The 14346-nt window shown below is 45.6% G+C and overlaps 1 protein-coding gene and 1 long non-coding RNA gene across 4 annotated transcripts in view; one reads left to right on the plus strand and one right to left on the minus strand.

The window, feature by feature from the left end:
• Positions 1-106: 106 nt before the first annotated feature.
• ROBO3 (roundabout guidance receptor 3) overlaps positions 107-14346 on the minus strand; it is an 18238-nt gene continuing 3998 nt past the window's right edge. The window contains exons 3-27 of one of the 3 annotated variants that reach the window (XM_074303900.1): positions 14289-14346; positions 12969-13089; positions 12740-12878; positions 12291-12418; positions 11778-11902; positions 9780-9951; positions 9286-9491; positions 8998-9079; positions 8491-8647; positions 8099-8265; positions 7611-7732; positions 7167-7386; positions 6783-6904; positions 5468-5639; positions 5122-5313; positions 4822-4845; positions 4697-4739; positions 4314-4453; positions 3858-4055; positions 3490-3631; positions 2813-3025; positions 2302-2447; positions 2056-2166; positions 1672-1827; positions 107-1290 (exon numbers count right to left, since the gene is read on the minus strand). The exon at positions 14289-14346 is cut by the window's right edge and continues 100 nt beyond it. In XM_074303900.1, coding sequence (XP_074160001.1) covers positions 1070-1290; positions 1672-1827; positions 2056-2166; positions 2302-2447; positions 2813-3025; positions 3490-3631; positions 3858-4055; positions 4314-4453; positions 4697-4739; positions 4822-4845; positions 5122-5313; positions 5468-5639; positions 6783-6904; positions 7167-7386; positions 7611-7732; positions 8099-8265; positions 8491-8647; positions 8998-9079; positions 9286-9491; positions 9780-9951; positions 11778-11902; positions 12291-12418; positions 12740-12878; positions 12969-13089; positions 14289-14346 — 3577 coding nt within the window. In that variant the 3' untranslated portion in view covers positions 107-1069. Of the gene's footprint in view, positions 1291-1671; positions 1828-2055; positions 2167-2301; positions 2448-2812; positions 3026-3489; positions 3632-3857; positions 4056-4313; positions 4454-4696; positions 4740-4821; positions 4846-5121; positions 5314-5467; positions 5640-6782; positions 6905-7166; positions 7387-7610; positions 7736-8098; positions 8266-8490; positions 8648-8997; positions 9080-9285; positions 9492-9779; positions 9952-11777; positions 11903-12290; positions 12419-12739; positions 12879-12968; positions 13090-14288 lie in introns of all 3 variants that reach the window. The other 2 variants (XM_074303899.1, XM_074303901.1) reach the window with 2 other exon arrangements.
• The window catches only part of LOC141563185 (uncharacterized), a 7712-nt gene continuing 7700 nt past the window's right edge, over positions 14335-14346 (plus strand). The window contains exon 1 of the long non-coding RNA XR_012488362.1: positions 14335-14346. This exon is cut by the window's right edge and continues 1104 nt beyond it. This is a non-coding gene — a long non-coding RNA (uncharacterized LOC141563185).

The raw sequence follows: 14346 nt of genomic DNA on the forward strand, positions 1-14346 counted from the left end.
TTCCATTAGTCAGTATCATCCAAGTCTGGGTTTGAGAGGTGATGACATTTTTTGACATTCACCTTTGTCGTTGGAAGTCCAACAGGAACTAGAGCTAGATAGGACATAGTACAGAGATCAAGTACTTTTATTAGCTTATTTACAAAAAAAAATTCTCAGCTGGAAAGTGGGAGAAGAGGTATAGGGGGAAAGAGTTGGAGGCAAGGAAGCACAATTAACCTCTCTGGCCTCTAATCAACCATTCGGCTCACATTCAGAGCTCTATTCCCTGGATGGGTAGGGGGGTAGAGGCAAAAATCCATCTTTTCTTTAGCCCCTACTATCAGAATAAGGGTCTTTCCCACTTTACCTAGCATCATAGAATTATAGAATAGTTTGGTCAGCTAGTCCAACTCCTACCCAAAGCATGAATTCTTTTTACACATCCCTTTTTTGGGATTCCACAATGTCTTTTCTTTTGGTCCAGAACCATCCTTCCCACCCCTCTAGAGAAGACTTCTGATGTTCTTGTTATCATGAATAAGAGCCATCTCAGTTCCTGGAAACATTTAGACACAGAGATATAAAGAGCTTTGGAGGTGAGGCATAGAAAGTATGGGAGAAAAAGAGCAGGAGGGTGAGCCCCTGTCTCAGATTATCTGCTCCCCTTTGCACATTTGCCTTTCTCAGAGCTGCACACTTAAGTGGGAACATGGGCTCCTTTATTCTGCTTCATCCATGTAAGCAATCCCCACCTCTCTTTTCTGAGCTTCTTTTTTCCATATTAACCCTTTCAGTCAAATTATTAGAGTGCCAGGCAGAAATGGGCAATTAGGCATTTACAGTTGCGGACTAACCCATGAGTCTCAGAGGTGTGTGTGTGTGTGTGTGTGTGTGTGTGTGTGTGTGTGTGTGTGTGTGTGTGTTGTGGAGGAGGAGTACGTTGAATGATGACCAAAAAACCCTCTAAGGCTATAGACCCTTTGACAGCTCATTTCTTCTTCCTCAAAACTATTCTTCATCACATTTTATTATTTACTTTCTTCCCTATCCTCCTTCCTAACTTGCTGTCTGTTCTCCATCACCTCTATCACCTCTTGGCATTTACTTCCCCTGTGCCTTTTCCTCCTCTTTCTGCCCCCACCTTCATTTCTCGATGTTCCCCCCCTGGACGACGGTTCCGACCTGGGCCTCTGGAGCCCCGGGAACTGCTGGAGCCTCTGGAAGAGTTGCTGCCAGCAGTGGAGCAGGCACTAGCCCCTTGGCCCCGGGGCAAAAAGTTGGGTCTGCTATATGGGAGCCAGGATTCCTCTGTAGGAGAAAAGAGAAAGATCCAGGTACTAGGAAAAGGATGGACAATCACTGCCACTCTCCTCACTGAACCCATGATCATATTCTAATGAGAGAAAGCTGAGCAGGAAAAGAGGACAGAAAATGAATGATGAAGGTAGAGTACCTAACAGAATATATATTACAGGAACTAAGTATGTGAAAGATGAAGGATGGTAGGAGATTTGAAAGTAATCAAATTCATGAGTTCCACTGGGGGTGAATTGGGAATTTAAAATCCATCCTCTATTGAAAAAGAACTGAAAACTTGTTTCTGGTAAACAATTTCTCCATTATAACTCCCACACTAATCCCTTCATTGCCCCACATTTGGTCCCTTCAATCTACCCTGTGATTACTTACCATCAGGGGGATGATGAGTCCCTGGGGGTATAGCTCGAATCATTCTTTTCTCCCCTCTCCTCTCTCGTTCCAGAGAGGAGATATTTCCTATTGCTCGAAGCCCTACAGCCCAGCCAGCCTCCTCTTCCGGTGGAGGGAGGGGTGGTGGGGGCAAATCTGGGAAGGAAGAGCTTTGATATCAGAAAAACTCTTTTCACTTTGTCTGCTTTATCAGCATATGTAAACAATCTTTCTGGCATAATGAGACCAGAAATAAACAATTCTGGAATGCTCTTCCTCTCCAAATCTGGGGCCTTTTTCCCCCCCTCATCATCTAGCCCATCACTATAATTTCCTGATTATGTCATATAAAACCACCATTCCCAACCATGAAATACTACTCACCTCCTGGACTCCGGTCCTTTCTATAAGGAACAGCTTTAGATTTCTTCCGGATGCGTGCACGGGATCCTGGGGATGAGGAAGTCATTTCTCTGGGTGTCAGTCTGGCTCTAACTATATGGTTGGGGAGAGAAAGGAGTTGAGGTTAAGGACTAGTCTCTGGAAAGGAGCTTGAAGCTAGAACTTTAGGTCAGAGGATGTCACACAGCTGAAGATGAGAGAAGAATGTTAGATTAGGAACAGCCTCACCTGGGGTGCTAGTAGTAGGGACAGGGCTCAGGCTGAGGTGTCCAGGGGGCATTGGGCTGGCACTCAGGCTTGCAGGACCGCCTTCAAGGCCACTCAAACTGGAGTGGGATAGGCTGAGAGGAGGACTTGCTCCAGCGGGCACCCGCCTGCAAAAACATGGATCTGTTAGGATGTGGGCAAACATCACCCTACAGAGACAATAATCATTAAAGACTCAGTCCATAGTAGGGCAGCCCTTTCTAGTTTATACTCTTACTCTTCCATAAAGAGAAGGTTTAACCCTTCATGACCCAACTATAAACTCCAGCTTCTTCAAGACTCCTAGGCTTGGGACAGCTTGGTGGTGCAGTGGATAGATCCCTGACTCTGGAGTCAGGAGGACCTGAGTTTAAGTCTGACTTCAGACAGTTGCCACTTACCAGTTGTGTGACCCTAGGCAATTTACTTAATCCAGATTGCCTCATCCTATCCCATTCCCCCCCCCAAAAAAAAAGTCTCCTGGGATTCCTACCTGGGTGTATGGTGGATACAGACAGTTTCAGCAGAAGGCTGTGGTGGCTCAGGGGGTGAGGGGGTAAGGGTTGCTGTGGATTGATCTCCATAAGAAGGAGTGGGAGAGGGAATATTTCCATGGGAGGGGGAAGCCCTGCAGCCTTCATTTGGGTTGGACTCTTCTAGGAGGCTTCTTTCAGGCAATGGTGGGCACCACTCATCAGGTTCTGAACTAGGGACAAGGAGAACAAGAGAAGAGGAGGAAGAATAAAGTTGTTCATCTTCTCTTCAGCTCTTCTCCTACTTCTACTACTACTTCTACTGCTCTCTCATTCACTAGGCATCATTAATTGATAACCTAGAAGAGATGGAAGGGAACTAAAGTCATCTAATCCACCCCACATATGACTCTATAATATCCTTATTCGGTGGTCATCTGACATCCTTTTGAAGATTTCCAGTGATGAATTTATTCCTACCAAAAATTTATTCCAATTTTTGGGACAATTCTAACAATTAGGTTCTCTGGGGTCTTTTCATGCTCTAAATCACCCCAAAACCTAAGTATAATTTTTATAAAATCTGCTCTCCAGAATCTTCCACACAATCTCTCTAGTTCTCTCTTTTGGACAGATTTTAAAACAAGAGTAATTCCTTGTCCTTATGGCTTGGTACCAAGTCAGGAGGCCATCTTACCTGTCCTCTAGCTCTTCTTCCTCAGCTCCCTCCATGCAGTTTAACTCACAGGAAGGGGGTGGTGGAGGCAGTGGTTCAGGCCAACTCAGAGAGGGGGTCTGTACAGGCTTTCCCAAGATCTTTAATTTCCCCCCCCTGGGGCCTGAGAGGAGGAAGGATAAGGGGTACACACAGACATCTTGTTCAAAGGAAAAGGTATGAGTGGAGGCAGGAAAAGGTGGCAGGAAAAAGGGCTAAAAGGAGGAAGGGAGTATTCAACTGAAGAATAGAGTCTAGGACAATTTAGGATATGAAGTATGAAGGAAAGAAAGTATAGGTAATCTCGGGTTTGGGGAATGTTAGAATTTGAGGATGTAGAGAAGGCATACCACTATCATCCTGGCTCCATTCTGGTGGAGCATATTGGGTGGTCCAGGCCCCAGGTTCCTCAGGGGACTGAGGAGGGAAGCCCCCGTGGAAGGTTTGAAGCTCCTCACCAGTTGGGTCAATGGTGCTATAGATGGGTCCTTCCCCTGGGGCTGAGGCCCCCCGAGCTGTCTGAGCCAGGTATAAAGAGATCCCTGCCTCTGGGAAAACAAAAGAAAACGCAGGGAGAGAGGCAGGGAGACAAAAGAAAGACCAGAAAGAAAGGACCATGGGGAGAATGGGGAGAAGGGGCCTACATTTTCTTCCTTCTCTTCCCTATCTATGGCCTAAACAAAGCATGTATCCCCCACCCAAGCAAGGAATACACAGGTTCTGGGATTCAGGTTCCTGGATGCTTTCTAATATGTCTAACTGATTGGCGAAAAAGAAATGAATTGGATGATAGTACCATGCCTTACCATTGTAGTATCTGTCATCTGAGTCAGGATTGCTAGGGCAACAGCTTCCCCTGGGCTCCTGAGCTGTAGGACTTCTCGGTGGATGAGGCCAGGAGTCTGCTAGCCAAGGGTATGGGGCTGGGCTAAGGCCCATGGGAGGCCTAAGAGACAGATCACTGGAACTGTGGGGGCTGGGGGGCAACCCGAATTGAGAGGGCAGCTTGATGGGAGATCTTTGGGAGTGAGCATCTTAGAAGGGTGTAACTGAGAAGGTCAGGACTAAGGCAGATCCACTTTGAGACAGAATGTGAGGGCAGAGTTAAGGGGGAGAGGTGAAAGGAATTATGAAGAGGAGATGAAGGGAGAAATGAAAGTTTCATCGGAGTTACAGATGCAGAGATTACCTGGAGCTGGCTCGCGAGAGGCCCTCATTGTGGGGGAAGGAGACTGGGAAGACAGATTGGGTAATTGAGTGAGGCACCAACTTTGACCTCTGGCCTGAACCCCATCCTAGGTAGAGCTATCTTACCTGCTGGCGTGTAGGCAAAGGAGGCTTCCAAAAGGACAAGTGGAAGAAGAACAGGAACAGAACAGGGTACAAGTGAAAAGGAGGTGACAGGTCAGGACCCCCCCCAATCCCCTAGCCTCTTACTTTCACTTATTACAAATCCCTAAATCCCTTAGCTTTAGGTGAGTTTTAAGCTTTTCCTCCGCCTTGCAGACCCACAGTCTGGGAGGCACAGATCTCCAGGTCTCATCCCCTCAGGAAGAGCTCTTTTCTTCCTTTCGTTCCCAGCTGTCCCCGCCTGCCTGACCGAGCCTTGCTCACCATTGTAATGGCTGAGCTCCTTGCGCTGCCTCCGGCGCCGATACAGGGCGGCGCTGAGTCCCAGGAGAAGTGCTCCACAGGCTGCTCCACCGCCGGCGATAAAGGCTGGCTCCCGCAGCACTTTTGCTAGGCGCTCTGCGAGCCCGGGACCCACCTCCGGGCCGGGCCCTGGCTCTGGATCCCTCGGGAGTGCTGGGCAGAACAGGGAGGTGTAAACGCATGAAAAGGCAAGTGAAATGCCGGGGCTCAGGAAAGTCTTATCCCGATGCCAGAAGAACTACTCCCCTAGGTATCCCATCCTCCAATTAGTATCCCAGTCCGCGTACCCGCTTTCTCTGGCACTTACGCAGATGGAACAGTACTGGGGGGCTGGCTACGCCTACGCCAGCGCTGGTGGCCGCAGCCACTTGCGTTCGGTAAAGGAGACCTGGGAGAAGTCCTCGAAGCACCGCGGACCGTGCCCAGCCTGTAGCAGATTGATTCAGGTGGAAGCGGCTCTCATTCCCCAGGCACCAAATCTGGAAAGATCATGAGCAGTGGGGTAGGGGACTCGAGCAGTGGGGAAGGGGGACGCAAGTGGGGAAGGGGGACGCAAGTGGGGAAGGGGACGCAAGTGGGGAAGGGGACGCAAGTGGGGAAGGGGACGCGAGCAGCGTTCTGGGATCTGGGGCATTGCCCTCTTTAGAAACTGAGACACGACACAGCAGAAGGGATCAGCTTGTTGGCCAAAGTCTGAAGCTCTTACTACCTCCCACCTCTCCCACTCTCAAGATTGTAGAAGTGTAACGTTCTGAGCAGAGGCAGCACTTTGACCAGATGTATTTTTCCTGTTCAGAGAGCACATTCTATTCCATTCTGATAATTCTATTTTAGAAGGAACACTGTCAAACAGGAGCATAACCACAAGGAGGTACCCAACCTATGAAGGGACTTGAAACTCATGGCATTTGAAATTTCTTAGAAGAAACTGGGTATATTTAGCCTGCAGAAGACTTGGGGTTGAGAGGGGGAGGGGCATCATTTCTGACTTCAAGGATTTGAAAGGCATTCATGTGGAAGAGGGATGGATTAGAATTGTTTTGCTTGGCTCCAGAGATTAGAACTAGAAACAATGAGTGGAAATTACAGAGAAGCAGATTTCAGCTCCATAAAAGGAAAACTTCCTAACAATAGAGATGTCCAAAAATGGAATAGATTCCCTTGGGATGCAGGAGAATGCCCCATCACTGGAAGTGTTTAGAGGCTGGATGATTACTTTTTGAGGATGTTGCTCACAGAATTCACAATTGGGATATGAATTAGGCAAGATAGCCTGAGTTCCACCTTAAATCTCCCCAAGTCAAGACCTCCAAATATACTCTCCTTATTAACCTCATTATTCTTTCATATCTATCTTTCAGTCCTTTTCTTTCTTCCCTCTAAACCCTTACCTTTACATGTAGGCCCTTCCAAGGGTCCCAAACTCTACCACTCAGCTCTATTTGGCCCATTTCCATTCTCATTCTCTCTCTTTCCTCCCTCTCCCCCACTCCTCTTTGTTTTTCTTTCTGTCTGTCACACACACACACACACACACACACACACACACACACACACACATACACACACACACACACACACACACACACACACACACACACACACACACACAAGTGTTCTACCTGGTAGTGTTGAATGATTCCATTTTGCTGAGTGGGTATGGGAGGTTCCCAGGAAACAGTGATGCTGCTGTTGCCATCACCCCCCATGGTCACTGTCACTGCCTGGGGGGGGCCGCTAGGGGCTGAACCAGGGTGGGGACATGGGGAAGAAGGACATAAACAATCGTTGAATGCTCTCAATTCCTTGATCTCCAAACATCTTTTCCCCAATATCATCATATAAACAAGATTGGTTGCTAAGGAACCCAGCTACACATCCCCATTTGGCTGTCAGTGGGTATCCTCTTCAGTCTTCTGTGTCAACTCTTCCCCTCCCTTGTACTCTGAATCCCTCTTGCCTATCCCTCCTTGGTTCCCCACCCCCACCTCCATGTCCTTTCTCACCTTCCTCAGGGGTGCTCCTGGTTAGAACAGTGCTCTCAGGCCCTGGTCCCTCCTTGCTGTAGGGCTGCACCTTGATTTGGATTTGTACACCTGCTGGAAGCTCTCTTAGCACAGCACTTCGCTGGCCTGAGGATCCTATGTCCAGAACTGTCCAGCCACTTGAGCCTACTGCCCTCCACAACACCCGGAAGCCCCACACCAACTGAGAATGGCCATCCACCTGAAGAAAGAGGCATGCTAGAGTAGATAAGGACTCCTGGAAAGAGGAAGAAGAGGCCCTGGCAGCCTCTAAGACCTCAACTCCTCCACCAGAGGAGTCAGACCAGCCTCTGCCACCCAATGGACTTCAGTTTCCCAACCCTAATCCTTTGAGCTTTGCCTCCAGATGTTAGATCCCAATTGCTGCTTATGTTACCCTCCCCTGCCCTCTTTCCCCTTACTCACAGTCCAGGACACCTGCAAGGATGTGGAACTCAGGAATAGGGGCTCCTGCAGTTGAACAACCACATCAGCCAGATCTCGCTGCCCTTGCCATGGATCCTCAATTGGCCTGGAGGGGCCACTGTCTGCTAATCAGAGAGTCCCCTCAGCCGGGTCACAGAAGAAAAAAAAAAAAAAAAAAAAAAGAGGAGACTGGCTATAATTCTTGCTTCTCTTCTGATCCTTCCCAAAGCCAGTTCTCCAGGTCATAGCCTAGGGGCTCAGTGGGAATAGGATAGCAGAGTAGTTGTGGGGGATGGGTACTGATATCTTCCACCTAACACCACAGGGTGGGTGCTATAGAAATGAAGGGTTTTGAGGTTTGAGATCTCTCCTAGGAAAGATGTTCCCTTTTACTTAGGTCCCTCCAGGAATGTGGACTGAAAATGGGGGCTGGATAGTCTGAATCTCCTATTCATTTCCCCATATCAAGAGACATGATCTTCACTCACCCTGGGTCTGAACAGGCTTGGAGACAGGACTGGGTTCACTAAGACCCCAAGCCCCTGCTGCTCGAACTAGGAATAGGTAGATGGTGTTGGGCTGCAAACCAGTGATGGTATGAGTCTCTAGCTGTATACCATCTGCTACTGTCCTCCAAGTGTTACCAGACGCTTGGCTGCAATGGAGAAGCTTGACTAAGGGAAGAACACTGATCCAGCTTGACAAGACTTCTGTGATTTCGCTCTGCTCCAAAACTTTTCTGCCCTCTTTCCATCCCCAATCAGAGAGGGACCTGGAGAGCCCTTGTCCACAATAACAAAGATCTCAGAAGCAAAGAACAGAGGGCTCTAGACAGGACCCAGAACCCAATGCCTACTCCCTCACCTCCTTGAACTCTTACCTGAAGGCTTCTATCACATAAGAAGTAACTGGTGATCCTCCAGCCTGTGGGTTGGGCTTCCAAGTTAGAGTAATGCTATTCTTGGTGACTTCAATAATGGTTGGTTGAGAGGGAGACCCAGGGGGACCACTGGACTCAGTAGGGAGTTCTACATCATCTACAGGAAAGAATTAATTAATGAAAAAGCATTTATTAACATTAGGGATATTATGGAAAATAAAAGTCATATGGGAAACACTTCTCAAAGATAGAGTAATGCAGATGATAAGGAAGAAGAAAGCATAATCACATAAATTTCCAGCCTGAATTCTTCAATTTAATTCAAAAAACATTTAAAAGCACCTACTATGTGCTAGGCACTATGCTGTTTTCTGCTTCTCTTCTTAAAAGCAGTAAATTGAATGTATGGAAGGTAGAGTCTGTCCTGGGATATTGAGAGGAAGTTGCTACTATGATGGTTAGATAAAGACAAGTAGAAAAATGGATTGGGAAAAAGGGATATCTCACCTTGGACCCTTAGCCAGCCATTCCATATGGCCTGCCCTTTGGAACTCTTGGCTACACAGCTGTAGAGCCCCAAATCACCCTCCTGAAAAAAGATAGTTTATTGACAACTGAATTAAATGGGAATTAGATGGGCAAAGGATGCAGAAGGATGGGTGAAATACTATGCAAATTTCAAAGGAAATCTGAGATCAGTTGAGGATTGTACTCTGAAGTTAAGAGACCTAGCAGATGACAATTGCTTTGAAAATGTTAGGAGGAGGAGTTCTGAGGTGTCTTGATTTGACTCACCTGCAAATTGATGATATGCAAGGTGCCGTTAGCCAATAGAGTAAGTCTCAGGTCTCCATTGTCTATCCCCTGTCCATCCTTCAACCACTGAACATTGGGCTGAGGGTTTCCAGTCACTTTGCAGGGCAACCATGCAGAGGATCCAGATGCCAGAGTCTGGTTCAATGGCCCATGAAGAATTATGGGAGGAAAATCATCCAAGGAAACTAGGGAGAAAATGATGAACCAATTCAGAAGGAAGTCTCTGAATCCAATTTACAGCCTCCTTACCTTTACTTCTCTAAGTCTTTTGAAAAGTAGGAAGGTTGCCTCAATTTGATACTATTAGCTTGATTCCACAAATTTATCTCCTTAGGTTATTTTCTTGTTTCCCAAGCTCTGAGGATCTTCCCTAGAAACCACCCACACCTCATTTACTTTGTATAGATTGCAAAAAAGCTACTCTCTTTTAGTTATTTCCTCCCTCCAGTTGCATGTACCCCACTGATGCTTACCATCCTTAACCTCCAAGGATGCCCTGGCCAGAATGCTTCCAGCAACACTAACTGCCTGGCACACGTAGTAACCAGCATCCCCACTTTGCACTTCGGTGATATTGAGTTGGCCACTTGGGGAAACAGTGAAACGCCCTGTGGACTGGGAGGGTTGACTAGGGAAGAGCAGAATCTGGAGACAGATAGAACCAGGAATCTTAGGAACCCTGAGGAGGAGAGAGAGCTATATCCTTTTTGGAGACCTACAGCTCTCATCCTCCACCAGAACTAAATTAATGAAACTCTAGAGAGAAAACAAGCTTATAGGGTCAGGGATGGATCACAGTCAAGAGGCCTTCTACTTTCCAGATTTAAAATGCGTCTGGTTAAAGGAAACACTAGTGATGGGCAGGAAAGAAGGCATTAAGAGATATTGCAAAGAGCACAGGACTATGGTCAGATCTCAAATACTCCTGGACCACTTTGTTTGGATCTTCCTTTTGTGGCCCTCTTCACCCATCCTCCCATTTGTCCCCACCACATGTCATATTTATTTGGGTAGATTCCTTTTGTAGGGAGTGTTTCATTTTTGTGATTGAATTCTGAGTTTCTTATTTGAATAACCATTGCACACAGTTGGCACTTTAAAATGTATGATTAACTGGTTTCTAGTATTGACTCTGCTACTCTTTGTATAACCCCCCCAAATTTTTACCTTTTTTGTAAAATCAAGCAATTGAACTAGATAATCTCCAAGGTCTCTTTCAGTACTAACATTTAATTATTCTAGGAGATTTGGGATTTAGAAATGGGAGAGGGAGAAGTTTCAGCCTGGTCGCCAGTGGAAAGAAGGGTTTATAGTCTATATTGCTGTGTTCTATTATACTGATGAACAGTACTTCTATTAACTCTCCCTACTTCCCTTGGTAGTAGTTCTTTGTATTTCAGTTTCAATGCATATTTAGACATGTTATACTCAATATGTTAATTTATCTGAGTTTATGAAGCCAGTTACCTAGGGAAATTGGAGCTGTTAATCTGAGCTAAATGAGAGCACAGAAACAATCTTCCCTTTGTAAATGTTTGGGGAACCACTGGCAGCATCCAAATGTGGCAAAGAAACAGTCATGTAGGATCATCAGATTCTGATAGGTTTAGAATGGAAGGGAGCTTAGGGACTAACCAATATAACTCCTGCATTTTACAGATGAGGTTCAGACAAATTAAGTGACTTGTCTTACTTGGAGACCTACAGCTCTCCTTCTCCACCAGAACCAAATTAATGAAACTCTAGAGAGAAAACAGGCTTATAGGGTTAGGGATGGATCACAGTTAAGAGGCCTTCTTAAGCAGATAGCAAGTTGCAGAATCAGAACTAAAACCCTAAAGCTAAAACCAGGAATAAAACCAAATTTCATGTTGTTTCTCTTACATCATGTCTACTTTTCTGTTCAATTCAAAAAACACCTATAACAATAGGATAAAGGAAATAATCACAGTAATCTATATAGAAAAAAAAAATCTAGAAGATAGTCCAAGGGATGTTGTCCCATTTTAGAAAAGGAAGAAGAGTCATTCTCTCTGTTAAAGACCAAATGGTAGGAAAAGGACACCAAAATGAAGGTCCTCTCTTTGCTAACTTAGGTTAATAAGAATGTAGAACCAGGCATAAAAACTGGCTACCCAAGAGAGAGGTAGAATGCTCTAGAGAGAAGACTTATGAACATATATATAAGGTGAAGGCTTGAGGGAACACTGTAACATGTGGACTAAGATTTGGGAAAACATTTGTGAAAAAAGAAAATGTAAACCCTAGGGATGACATAAGAGTATTGTCAAGAGTACTAGTTGTTAAATTTCAGTGGGAGCACTTATACTTCATAAATCAGCAAATACTACAAATTAGGGCTTGAATTAATAAAATGATGTAGAAAATGATAAGATTAAATCTAAAAATGTCTCATATAAAGAGCTGTTTTTGTTTTAAGTTTACCAGCATGCCACTGAATAGACACTTACCTGACTACCTTCCTTTTGCCAGAAGATAGCTGGTGGAGGATTCCCTTTGGTTTCACACTGGAAAGTCACTGTGTCTCCTGGAGCTGCTATTTGGTCCTGTGGCTGTGTCACTAGCTGGGGTGGGACTGAAAGAAGGGAAAAAAAGGAGAGTGGGAGTAAGGGGATAGGTCCAGTCTCAAGAGAAGATGCTAAGTCAATAAGAGAACTGATAGTGGTGGGGAGAAAGGCCAATTTTGATGAGTAAGTAGCCTATCCTTTTCTTCTTTTTCACTTTTACTCAATTTTTATTCTTTCCCTCTCTCTAAAATTCACTGACTTTGGCCAATGCTTCCTCCCGTTTTATGAACTAAGTCCCCAGTCCTCCAACCAAATTTCTCTTAGTTTTATACACCCTCTCCCCACTTCTCTATTAGCTTCTTCACTGGCTTCCTTTTGCTCCTTTTATCCCTGCTCCAATGATTCCACATTCCATTCCTTCCTGTCCCTCCCTCTACCCTCAAGCAAAGTTCTTACCATGGACACTGAGAGAGCCAGAAGCCTCAGCTCTGCCCACACTGTTCTCAGCCACACAGGTATAAGTCCCCTCATCTTCTGCACTCACTCTCCCGATCCGAAGACTGTAGTCACTTCTGATCTCATACCTGTTTCACTCCCCACCCACCCACCCACCAGGGATGGGTTGGTAACAGCTATGTTCCCTTTCCCTCCCCAACCCTGAAACTGTTCTGAGAAATCTGTGACCTTCCCAGGACAGTCACCAGGGTCAGGTACACAGACAAATCATGGACTTGAAGGCTACAGAAACAGATTGGGGATTATGGACACCACAGATGGGGTGAATAGGAAAATGGACGTGGGTTCCAGAAGTCCAGATACTGAAGCTTCTAGTTCTCTGGAGGAGAGGTAAGAGAAACTATCTTGATGGTTGGGGAGTCCTGTTGAGTAAGAAGGGGGCTTCTCACCTGCCGGTGGGCAACTCCCCCTCCTCCTTTCGCCAACGAAGATGTGGTGGAGGATCTCCCTGCACCTCACATGGGAAGTCAGCAGGGGCATCAGCCAGGACCACCTGGTTCACAGGTCTTCGTAGGAAGGAGGGGCGCTCTGCCACGGAGGAATGGGCATGAAGTTACAGGGATGTTTAGATGGCCCCTCAGTTCCCCCTTCCCCAACCTTAGGAACTCCTATACTTACCAAAAACCACAAGTTCAGCTGCCCCACTGTCACGTTCTCCTGCCACGTTGGAGGCCACACATACGTACATCCCAGCATCACTCTTGAGTGTATGTGACATCATCAGTTTCCCACCCCGAATCTGCACAATGTGGGGACAGCTCAACTCCTTTGAACTTAACTGGTCCCTATTTTGTTCCAATCCTCTTCTTTCCAATTATATCTTTTGTCCATGTTTTATCCTAAAGCCACCTGTTAGCTCCCAGGACAACTAGAATCCACTTTATCTCCCCAACTTCTTACGTGATTTTCTTTCTTTCTTTCTTTCTTTCTTTCTTTCTTTCTTTCTTTCTTTCTTTCTTTCTTTCTTTCTTTCTTTCTTTCTTTCTTTCTTTCTTTCTTTCTTTCTTTCTTTCTTTCTTTCTTTCTTTCTTTCTTTCTTTCTTTCTTTCTTTCTTTTTTCCTTCCTTCCTTCCTTCCTTCCTTTCTTCCTTCCTTCCTTCCTTCCTTTTTTTCTCTCTTTCTTTTTTTTTCTGAGGTTAAGTTGGGGTTAAGTGACTTGTCCAGGGTCACGAAGCTAGGAAGTGTCTGAGGTCCTCTTCAGGGCTAGTGCTTTATCCACTGTACGATCTAGCTGCCTTCCTTCCTTCCTTCCTTCCTTCCTTCCTTCCTTCCTTCCTTCCTTCCTTCCTTCTTTCCTTCCTTCCTTCCTTCCTTCCTTCCTTCCTTCCTTCCTTCCTTCCTTCCTTCCTTCCTTCCTTCCTTCCTTCCTTCCTTTTTCTTTCTTATATTCTTCTCTCCCTCCCTCTCTATCTCCATTCTGTCTTTCCTTCCTTCTCTTTATTATCCTCTTGTTCTGCTTTTCACAGTAAATATCTAACTACCTAATCCTATTCATTAGTGAATTATGTATAGAGTTCTTGATATGCTTTACATATCATATCAAATCATATCAAATTGCTTTACAATTTATTTCTCTTGAATTCAAGATACCATTTTTAAAAATTAGATGATCAGTCCTTTAACTCAGAATAGATGATTATTAAAACAATGCATCCTAATTTCGACATGACTGAATTTCACGGACTAAAAAGTATTACAGTATGAGTCAGGAGACCTGTGGTCTAATTTTTTCTCTGTCATCAATGATTTGGAGTAAGTCACTTCCTTTCAAAGGGCTTCAGTTTCCTCCTCTGTAAACGTGAAGGGCTGGATTAGTTGATCTCTAAGATGCCTCTGGCACTAAAATTCTATTATTTTAATATCCTTATACTGAGGTCCCATCACTTGAGCATAGATGCTCCCCCCTTCCTGGCGGCCCCACCCCTTCCAGTTCCTCACCGTGATTCGTCCTTCCTGCTCCTTGAGGCGAAGATTGTCCTTCTTCCAGGACACTGAG

The sequence above is a fragment of the Sminthopsis crassicaudata genome, chromosome 3 (assembly GCF_048593235.1).
Source record: "Sminthopsis crassicaudata isolate SCR6 chromosome 3, ASM4859323v1, whole genome shotgun sequence".
In the NCBI taxonomy this organism is placed as follows: domain Eukaryota; kingdom Metazoa; phylum Chordata; class Mammalia; order Dasyuromorphia; family Dasyuridae; genus Sminthopsis; species Sminthopsis crassicaudata.